Source organism: Petromyzon marinus, unplaced genomic scaffold, assembly GCF_048934315.1.
Source record: "Petromyzon marinus isolate PM22_M1 ecotype Great Lakes invasive population unplaced genomic scaffold, UKy_Petmar_22M1.pri1.0 PM_Scaffold_423, whole genome shotgun sequence".
Taxonomy (NCBI): Eukaryota; Metazoa; Chordata; class Hyperoartia; order Petromyzontiformes; family Petromyzontidae; genus Petromyzon; species Petromyzon marinus.
The window spans coordinates 69,629-80,425 of NW_027423417.1; the positions used below are offsets into that span (position 1 = coordinate 69,629).

At 52.6% G+C, this 10,797-nt stretch overlaps 1 protein-coding gene across 1 annotated transcript; it reads right to left on the reverse strand.

Moving 5' to 3' along the window:
* Positions 1-1,025: 1,025 nt before the first annotated feature.
* On the reverse strand, positions 1,026-8,555 carry LOC116958675 (keratin, type 1 cytoskeletal 11-like). The gene is made up of 5 exons (XM_076064405.1): positions 8,365-8,555; positions 5,348-5,473; positions 4,832-5,052; positions 3,316-3,361; positions 1,026-1,155 (listed from the first exon to the last, which is right to left on the reverse strand). Exons 1-4 carry the CDS (start codon positions 8,488-8,490, stop codon positions 3,319-3,321), a joined length of 516 nt encoding a protein of 171 aa, XP_075920520.1. The 5' UTR covers positions 8,491-8,555; the 3' UTR covers positions 1,026-1,155; positions 3,316-3,318.
* Between the last annotated feature and the right edge of the window lie 2,242 nt (positions 8,556-10,797).

Below are 10,797 nucleotides of genomic sequence, written 5' to 3' on the forward strand. Positions count from 1 at the left end.
GGGATTCGGCGTCCTTAGAATTTCCGCACGACGATGATAAATCCAAATTCGTTGCGCTATCAATAAGAGCCATGCAGCTCAGTGGCTGAACTGGGGGTGGTGGTGGTGGAGGTGGTGGAGGTGGGTTTATCCTGGTGAAATTAAAACAAAAATTCGGTTCATATCAGCATCTTGCAACAAGCAGACGCCGCAGGACACGCACCTTGGTGCTGGGCGTGTGGGTCGTGGCGTGCATGGTGGTGGTGGTGGTTAGGGTGGTGGTGGTGGTTAGGGTGGTGGTGGTGGTTAGGGTGGTGGTGGTGGTTAGGGTGGTGGTGGTGGTTAGGGTGGTGGTGGTGGTTGGTGCGGTGGTGGTTAGGGTGGTGGTGGTGGTTGGTTAGGGTGGTGGTGGTTAGGGTGGTGGTGGTTAGGGTGGTGGTTAGGGTGGTGGTGGTGGTTAGGGTGGTGGTGGTTAGGGTGGTGGTTAGGGTGGTGGTGGTGGTTAGGGTGGTGGTGGTTGGTTAGGGTGGTGCTGGTTAGGGTGGTGGTTAGGGTGGTGGTGGTGGTGGTTGGTTAGGGTGGTGGTGGTTAGGGTGGTGGTGGTGGTGGTTGGTTAGGGTGGTGGTGGTTAGGGTGGTGGTGGTTAGGGTGGTGGTTAGGGTGGTGGTTAGGGTGGTGGTGGTGGTTGGTTAGGGTGGTGGTGGTTAGGGTGGTGGTGGTTGGTGCGGTGGTGGTTAGGGTGGTGGTGGTTAGGGTGGTGGTGGTGGTTAGGGTGGTGGTGGTTAGGGTGGTGGTGGTTAGGGTGGTGGTGGTTAGGGTGGTGGTGGTTAGGGTGGTGGTGGTTGGTGCGGTGGGGTGGTGGTGGTTAGGGTGGTGGTGGTTAGGGTGGTGGTGGTGGTTAGGGTGGTGGTGGTGGTGGTGGTTGGTGCGGTGGTGGTGGTGGTTGGTTAGGGTGGTGGTGGTGGTGGTTAGGGTGGTGGTGGTTAGGGTGGTGGTGGTGGTGGTTAGGGTGGTGGTGGTTAGGGTGGCGGTGGTGGTGGTGGTGGTGGTTGGTGCGGTGGTGGTGGTGGTGGTGCAGAGGGCATGCCGAGAAAATCCCTCCCTCCCTCCCTGGGGTCCGTCCCCTCGTTCTCCCCCGAGCTGCGTGGAGCTCTTTGGGGGTTCTTCTTCTTCCACCTGTGGGAAAAGGAGGAGGAGGGGGTGGTGGTGGGGGGGACGACGACACAAAGGGCCAGAATTGGTTAACAGAAAGCCAAAGATCCTCCAGTGTAGCCTGTAACAGGCTGTAGGGGGCAAGTGCTGTTAGCTAGCACCTCACACACAGACACAGACAAAGATCCCCCGTGTAGCCTCTAACAGGCTGTAGGGGGCAAGTGCTGTTAGCTAGCACCTCGCACACAGACACAGACAAAGATCCCCCGTGTAGCCTCTAACAGGCTGCAGGGGCAAGTGCTGTTAGCTAGAACCTCAAACACAGACACAGACAAAGATCCCCCGTGTAGCCTCTAACAGGCTGTAGGGGGCAAGTGCTGTTAGCTAGCACCTCGCACACAGACACAGACAAAGATCCCCCGTGTAGCCTCTAACAGGCTGCAGGGGCAAGTGCTGTTAGCTAGAACCTCAAACACAGACACAGACAAAGATCCCCCGTGTAGCCTCTAACAGGCTGCAGGGGCAAGTGCTGTCAGCTAGCACCTCACACACAGACACAGACAACGATCCCCCGTGTAGCCTCTAACAGACTGCAGGGGCAAGTGCTGTTAGCGAGCACCTATGAAGGCCAGAAAGGTACACGAGGGGGTAGGTGGCCAGCACCACTGCCCGGACCGCCTTTGTCTCCCCAGTGGCGATGTTTACTACTACTACTACACACACACACACGGCACACCAGGTAATCATTTGAGGCCGAGTCGACCATAGGGAAGCCCAGGACCGGTTCAAATATTCGTCACCATCATTGGTCGTGAGAGGGAATGGAGCTCGGGTTGCCGGGTTCATCTCGCAGCACGCCAAGCACCACCACCAACACCAACACCATAACCACCGCCCTAACCACCACCCTAACCACCACCACCCTAACCACCGCCCTAACCACCACCACCACCACCCTAACCACCACCAACACCAACACCATAACCACCACCCTAACCACCACCACCCTAACCACCGCCCTAACCACCACCACCACCACCCTAACCACCACCCTAACCACCACCACAACCACCACCACCACCACCACCTTAACCACCACCACCACCACCCTAATCACCACCACCACCCTAACCACTACCACCACCACCACCCTAACCACTACCACCACCCTAATCACCACCACCACCCTAACCACCACCACCACCACCCTAACCACTACCACCACCACCACCCTAACCACCACCACCACCAACACCCTAACAACCACCACCTCCACCACCAATACCCTAACCACCACCACCACCAACACCACCACCCTAACCACCACCACCACCTTAACCACCACCACCACCACCAACACCCTAACCACCACCACCACCGCCCTAACCACCACCACCACCACCCTAATCACCACCACCACCACCCTAATCACCACCACCACCCTAACCACTACCACCACCCTAATCACTACCACCACCCTAATCACCACCACCACCACCACACTAACCACTACCACCACCCTAATCACCACCACCACCCTAATCACTACCACCACCACCACCCTAACCACCACCACCACCACCCTAACCACTACCACCACCACCACCCTAACCACCACCACCACCACCCTAACAACCACCACCACCGCCCTAACCACCACCACCACCACCACCCTAATCACCACCACCACCACCCTAACCACCACCACCACCGCCCTAACCACCACCACCACCACCACCACCCTAATCACTACCACCACCCTAATCACCACCACCACCCTAACCACTACCACCACCCTAACCACTACCACCACCCTAATCACCACCACCACCACCACCCTAACCACCACCACCACCAACACCCTAACCACCACCACCACCACCACCAACACCACCAACACCCTAACCACCACCACCACTACCACCACCACCACCCCCAACCCCAACCCCAACCACCACCACCACCAGCCGTGGTCTATCCACCGCATGTTTAGATCATTGTCGCACCAACGACAGTGCTCCCATTCCTCCAATGCAATCGCCCCCTTCCCCAGTCCATTGCTACATCTGCACGGTGGGGGCCCTATGAGACTCCGTGCGAGGACATCGGCACCTTGCGCCTGGCTCTGCTCATCCGCGCGAGGCTACGGCCTTCTCCGCGCGGGCCGATGAACGGGAGACTCACCCATTACATTTTGACCCCTCCGCTGGAGCTCTGGCTGACGTTCAGTCTGGACGGAGAAAATGGGGCGAGAGGGATGGGGGAGGAGAGGGGGGGGGGGGGAGTGAGTGAAACACACAGACAAGGGAGAAGACAAAGGTGGAAAGGGAAATAATAACAACAACATATTCTTATTCTTAGTTTTTTCGGTAAAGTCACGTTGAAGAGAAACAACGTGACTTTACCGAAAAAACTAAGAATATGAATTACTGCAGTCACGAAAGCTATAAATCAAAACATATTCTTAGTTTTTTCGGTAAAGTCACGTTGAAGAGAAACAACAAAATAATAAAATATATATATAAAACAATAAAAAAATTCTCACGACGTTTCGACCATAACCTCAGACTTTATTTATAAATAAATAAATGCGCCGTTTAAAAATAAATTCATGCAAACCAACACACCTGAAGATGACCGTTTGAGTTATGGTCGAAACGTCGTGAGAATTTTTTTTATTGTTTTATATATATTTTATTATTTTGCTGTTTCTCTTCAACGTGGTGACTTTACCGAAAAAACTAAGAATATGAATTACTGCAGTCACGAAAGCTTTAAATGAAAATAACAGCAACGTTAATACAAATTAAAAAAAAAAACAGAACACGCAAAAAAAGGCAGTTCGAAAAATCGAATACATTTATCAATATAGACTTACTTTTTTTTTCAAAGTGCATAGTTTCAGCGGCCTTCCTAGTATCGTAAGGATGAGTCACCGATGCCAAACATGGCAAGGGGTTAAGAACCTGTTCCCAGATGGGGAGCGAGGGAATTGGACCGACGCACGTGGGCCTACGGCAGGCTGTTGGAAATATCACGAGGCTAGGGTGAAGCGATGAAGGTTGCTGTTCGAGGTTGAGACGGGGGGGCTTGGGGGGGCTTGGGGGGCTTGGGGGGCTTGGGGGGCTTGGGGGGCTTGGCTCGCACGGTTAGGGAACCGATAGGCATGGTCGGCGAGGTCCTTCACCGGCTCCCACTTTGGCACAATTACACCTCCCCCAGTTCCACCCCACCACCACCACCCACACCATCACCACCACCATCATCACCACCACCACCACCATCATCACCACCACCATCATCACCACCACCCCACCACCACCACCACCATCATCACCACCACCCACACCATCACCACCAATACCATCATCATTACCACCACCACCCACACCATCATCACCACCACCACCCACACCATCATCACCACCACCACCCACACCATCACCACCATCACCACCATCACCACCATCACCACCATCACCACCCACACCATCATCACCACCACCTCCCCCAGTTCCACCCCACCACTACCCACCACCCACACCACCACCACCATCACCACCCCCACCCACATCACCACCACCTCCACCTCCACCACCACCAACCACCAACCACACCATCACCACCATCACCACCATCACCACCACCACCACCCCCACCACCACCACCACCACCCACACCACCACCACCACCACCGTACCGGCTGTCCTCCCCTTCCAGCAGGCGTCTGTAGGTGGCGATCTCCTCCTCGAGCTTCATCTTCATGTTGAGGAGGTCCGAGTAGTCCTTGAGCTGCCTGTTGATGTCTCCACGCATGTTGTTGAGCTCCCCCTCGAGGCGCTGGATCACGTTGGTGTAGCCGGAGAGCTCCCGCGCGTTGCGCTCCTCCGTGTCCTGCAGCTGCTGCTCCAGCGAGCGGATCTGGAGAGGGGGGTCCGGAGGGCGAGTTAAGTGGAGCGTGCGGTTGTGCCAGGGCCGGACATAATGCACAAGCCGAGTGAGCTATAGCTTCAGGGCCTAGCATGAAGATGGGTGGGGTGGGGGGCCTTTGAATGATACAAAAGATACTAATGCTCCACCGTTTAACCAGAATGGCATTCAACCAGCTCAGAAGCGATGGCGACGGGGTTGTGGCCAGAAAATTGTGCGGTAGTTGCTTGGTTTGTGTAGTGCTGGTGGTGGCGACGCCTCCCCATCCACCCACTCACTCACTCACCAGCCCGCGCAGGGAGTCTAGCTCAGCCTGGAGCGACTGCATGGAGCGTCGAGTCTCCACCACCTCGTTCTTGGCCGACTGGGCTGCCTGGTTCTGTTGAACGGAGGCCACCTTCACCGTGTCCACCTGGATTGGCAGGGAGAGGGGGGGGGGGGGAAAAAAAAGATGGACATTGTTAGATCGCTGTTGGTGGCAACGAAGAGATGCACTCTGGGTTATAATAAAACATATATATTAAACTGTTTTTTATTTAAAGCTTCCGTGACTGCAGGGATTAATATTATTGGTTCTTTCGGTAAAGTTACTAACGTAGAAGGGAAACAATAAAACAAAAATTATTGTTTTGTATATTTTTTGTTTTATTGTTTCCCTTCTACGTGGTGACTTTACCGAAAGAACCCAGAACATAAACAATTATTGTTTGTTTACCCATGTAAGGCACTCTGGGCTCTGTAGCCATTTTTTGGAAACGACCTGGCTTATCCACAACTAATAGCTCAACAAAGCGGCTCATCAAGTGGGAATTTACAATCAGCCAAATACTCTAAAACATGTCATGTTGATTCTAAAATGTGGAAGGAAAAAAAAAAATCGGAGGACCCCGGGAGAAAATCCCAACAGCCACAGAGAGAGAGAGAGACAGATGCAAGCTCCAAATATTCAGCAGCAGCAGCAGCAAGCATCGTCAGGGTCGGGGTCAAACCCACGACCTCCTGCATACCAGTCGAAGTAGTTAACATCTCCTAGCCACCATCTCGCCATGCGTAACAATGTGCATTCACGGTGGTAGGTGACAAACTCACATTTGTCAATATCACCGTGGCAGGAAAGTGGGAAAGTGCAGGGTGCTTCAACAAAATGTTAACACATTGTTGGTTCTCTCGGGTATAAAAGGTCACGTAGAAGGGGAAATAAATTAAACAATACAATTAAAACAATTAAAATTCTCACGACGTTTCGATTGCAACACAAGCAATCATCATCATCATCAGGTGTGTTGCGATGAAAACGTCGTGAGAATTTTGATTTTAGTTTGTGTTGCTTGTATTATTTTATTGTTTCCCTTCTACGCGGTGACTTTACCGAAAGAACCAATGATAGGAATTCCCTGCAGTCACGAAAGCTTTAAATCGCAAAAATGTTAGCACTTCTACGCCATCTGGCTACCATGAGAGATTCGTTCATGAGGCTATCCACATATAACAAAGCACAGAGACAATTCCAACCGAGAAGATGGATTCTGGCTTAGCAATCATTGGAAGGATTTGAAAAACCATTTCGGGTCTTAATTGATTGTTCACGCTTACGGCGGCTTTCAGACAGCATACATTAATTTTTCGTCTCCCCCTTCCTCTGTTTCAGAAGATAGATGGACTCGTCCTTCAAAACAAACTGCCAAATCGCTGCCCGTGGTGCTAACGTTTTTATAAATAAATAAATACACCGTTAAAAATAAATAAATTAATGCGAACCGACACACCTGATGACGACCGTTTGTGTTATGGTCGAAACGTCGTGAGAATTTTTATCGTTTTATATATATTTTATTACTTTATTGTTTCCCTTCAACGCGACTTTGCCGAAAGAGCCAAGGACACTTCCACGGGGCCGTCGTTTTCGATGGGAAAAGAACGGAGAATACACCGCAACGTGATAACAAAATGCACGTCAGTAGCTTCGGAGAGTCTCCCCCCTTGTTCGCCACCATTGTCAACACATCGCCTGGCATCCTGTCCAGGTGGTCTCTAGAGGCCGGAGGCAGCGAATTTCTCGTGGCGTTGTTAAACGTTTTTTTTTTTTTAAACAACCCTCCGTGTTGCGGTCGACATTTAAGGGCAATAGCCCTGAACACGCATAGCAGGAAACGTCAAACCTAGGCGAAAATGTCAAACATCTCGTCCTCTCTGGGTTTTAGAGAAGCGGAGAAAGATGCGTCGGGGTGTCTGTATGGATGCAACACTTATGCAACTTTTTTTAAAGTCTAATATAAGATAAACGAGTGTATAATTAATCACCCAACTTACATTGTCATTATGAGCTCTCCTTTGCCAGTAACAAGATATAGTAATAGGTTTTTACCCTTTTGACTGGCACAAAAACTGACACCTGTATTCAAGGCATCGTGTTTGCAATAACCACAGCACAAGCAGTCAAAATGCAAACAAAAAAAGACAACTCTGATAATAATATTGGCACTGTCCTTGAATTTGATTGGTCCACACCCGAGACGGCTTTTCTAAGAGCCCTTTAGTCTCCACTGGTGTTGGACCAGAAGACGCCAAAAGGCGTACAACTAAAAAACAACGCACTATCAGAGTTATTGAGGGCTCGGGGTGAGCATTTACATTATGAGACCTCCTTTGCCAGTAACAAGATATAGTAATAGTGGAGACTAGGCTCTAAGAAAAGCCGTCTCGGGTGTGGACCAATCAAATTCAAGGACAATGCCAATATTATTATTATCAGAGTTGTCTCTTTTTGTTTGCATTTTGACTGCTTGTGCTGCGGTTATTGCAAACACGATGCCTTGAATAAAGTTGTCAGTTTTTGTGCCAGTCAGAAGGGTGAAACCTATTACTATTACATTTTCATACCAGCAGAGGGCAGCATTGGTTCAATATTTTAAAATGGCCGCCGTTGTAATTTCAAAATGGCGGCCGCCGTGATAAACAAAAAAAAATGGCCGCAAGTTCTCATTTTAAAATGGAGGCCCGTGATAATTCCTCGTACCGGGCGGCGTAGGCTCTCGCGGCCTGGGCTCAGTTTCTGCGCCATTGCCCTCCCGAGTCCCAACTAGCCGCACGAAACCGATTAAAGTTGCTTCGTTTCGAAACTGTCCCGGACGTTTTGAGAGCGAGCCTCGCTGTCCAGTGCCTCCCCCCTGCTAATCTGGAACGCCATGGATTACTTTTGCTCGGGCCTTTTGGGTTGCTTTCGTTTGTTGTTTTTTTTTTACTCGAGCCGCGTTTTGCTTCATCTCTCCCACCTCCCCTCCCCGGCCGCCCACACCCACCCACCTGCTTCTTGAAGGCCTCCTCCTGATCGACGCGGTTCCTGGCGATCATGGCCTCGTACTGAGCCCGGATCTCTGCCAGGATCTTGCTGAGGTCCTTGCCCTTGGCGCTGTCCACCTCCACAGACATCGAGGAGCCCTCCAGCTGAGCCCGAAGAGCGGCCAGCTCCTGCAGAGGAAGGGTCAGGCGTTAGACGCACACCACCACACACCACCGAAACCGCGCGCGGTTCGTACAAGGGCTGCTAAGATCACAGCGAATGCTGGTTCAGGAGCGTGTCCGTCATGGACACGTTGAACCGCGTGAGGTTCGGAGAGAAAGACAGAGACATAGACCCAGGGCTTTGGACGCAAAGCCTCAATGCTACTGGTTCCAATCCATCGATATGGCCACCGCGAACCTCATAAAAGGAGGGAGACATGCATCCTCATGCTCACGACTTCACGCTTTTGGTGGTTTTATATTGCAGTCGCGGGCCGCGATTGGCCCACGGGCCGTGTAGACTGAGGCCATATCAGGCGTACAAGGCTGCATGGGAGAGAGAGGCCGTATCTAAATTAAATGCCTTCTTTCCAGGTAAGGCCCATTACTGAGCTATGTAGCCTCCCTTCTCAGAAGCGAACCTGGCAAAACACAAATGACTGCTCGACTAAGTGGCTTTTCCATCATCGTGCGGACATTTATAACAGCAGCCAAAATACCGCGAAGGCGTCGTGACGTCGAGTCGAAATGTGGAGGGGAAAAACAAAAAAACTTAAAACCCCCGGAGCAGAGCCCAGAGAAAAATCCACGCGGCCACGGGGAGAGAGAGCGAGAGAGAGAGAGACACACACAAGCTACAAATATGCAGCAGTAGCAGGAATCGTCAGGCGTCGAGATGGAACCCACGACCTCCTGCACACCAGGCGAGGTAGTCAACATCTCCCTAGCCACCGTGATGATGATGATGATAGAGAGAGAGACACACACAAGCTACAAATATGCAGCAGCAGCAGCAGGCATTGTCAGGCGTCGGGATGGAACCCACGACCTCCTGCACACCAGGCGAGGTAGTCAACATCTCCCTAGCCACCGTGATGATGATGATGATGAGAGACGCAGACTCCAAATCTACAGCAGCAGCAGCAGCAGGCATGGTCAGGGTCGGGGTCAAACCCACGACCTCCTGCACACCAGGCGAGGTAGTCAACATCTCATAGCCACCGTGATGATGATGATGATGAGAGAGAAACGCAGACTCCAAATATACAGCAGCAGCAGGCATCGTCAGGGGTCAGGATCTAATCCAAGTCCTCGTGTACACCGGGCCAAGGGAGATAACGTCTCAGTCTGAGCTGCTACTGCTGACGAAACACGAGGATGGATGAAACATCATTCATGCCAGGGCTGCAATCGCAAGCCACGACCTCCTGCACACCAGGCGAGGTAGTCAACATCTCCTAGCTAACGTGATGATGATGATGAGAGAGAGAGACACAGACTCCAAATCTACAGCAGCTGCAGGCATCGTCAGGGTCGGCATTGAACCCACGACCTCCTGCACACCAGGCGAGGTAGTCAACATCTCTAGCCCACCGTGCGGTACATTTGCCCCACGAGGCCCCCGTCAGTTTCCACCCCCTCCCCCCTCCCTCCCTCCCCCCACCCCAGCCCCCCTCCCCCCAACCCAAACCCAGCCCTGATTATTTATTTATTGTGGGCACGGAGAGTCGGGTGACAAGGGGGGGCTTGGGATCGGGGGGGGGGCGGGGGCAACTATCGTTCGTTTGTTCCTTGCCGCCCGGGGCAGTGGCGCTGGTCGCCGGGTGAGACGCGGACACCTGGAGCCCTTTGTTAGCGCCACACCACACGGGGCGTCGAGTTCCGCTGGCAACTCACCGCCACCGCCGCCGTTGGGAGGCGCGGCTCAACTATCAGCGGGGGTTAGGGTGCGGTAGGGTGGAGGAGTGGGTGGAGTGGGTGGAGGCAGGAGATTGACCCGTCAACAGCACCAGGTTTGCGATGTTGGCTCGGGTGTCAGTGAGAACTGTTTTTTCGCCTCGGCCGCGCGGCGAGAGTCTTTGCCGACCGACCGCGAACGCTTTCCCCAATTGTGTGGGGCGAGAGTCTTTGTGAGAGGTTGTGAGAGAGGGAGAGGGTGAGAGAGGGTGAGAGTGGAGAGTCTTTGTGAGAGGTTGTGAGAGAGGGAGAGGGAGAGAGGGTGAGAGTGGAGAGTCTTTGTGAGAGATTGTGAGAGAGGGTGAGAGTGCGTGTGTGTGTGGAGAGTCTTTGTGAGAGATTGTGAGAGAGGGAGAGGGAGGGAGAGAGAGGGAGAGAGGGTGAGGGTGTGTGTGTGTGTGGAGAGTCTTTGTGAGAGATTGTGAGAGAGGGTGAGAGTGTGTGTGTGTGGAGAGTCTTTGTGAGAGATTGTGAGAGAGGGAGAGAGAGTGTGTGTGT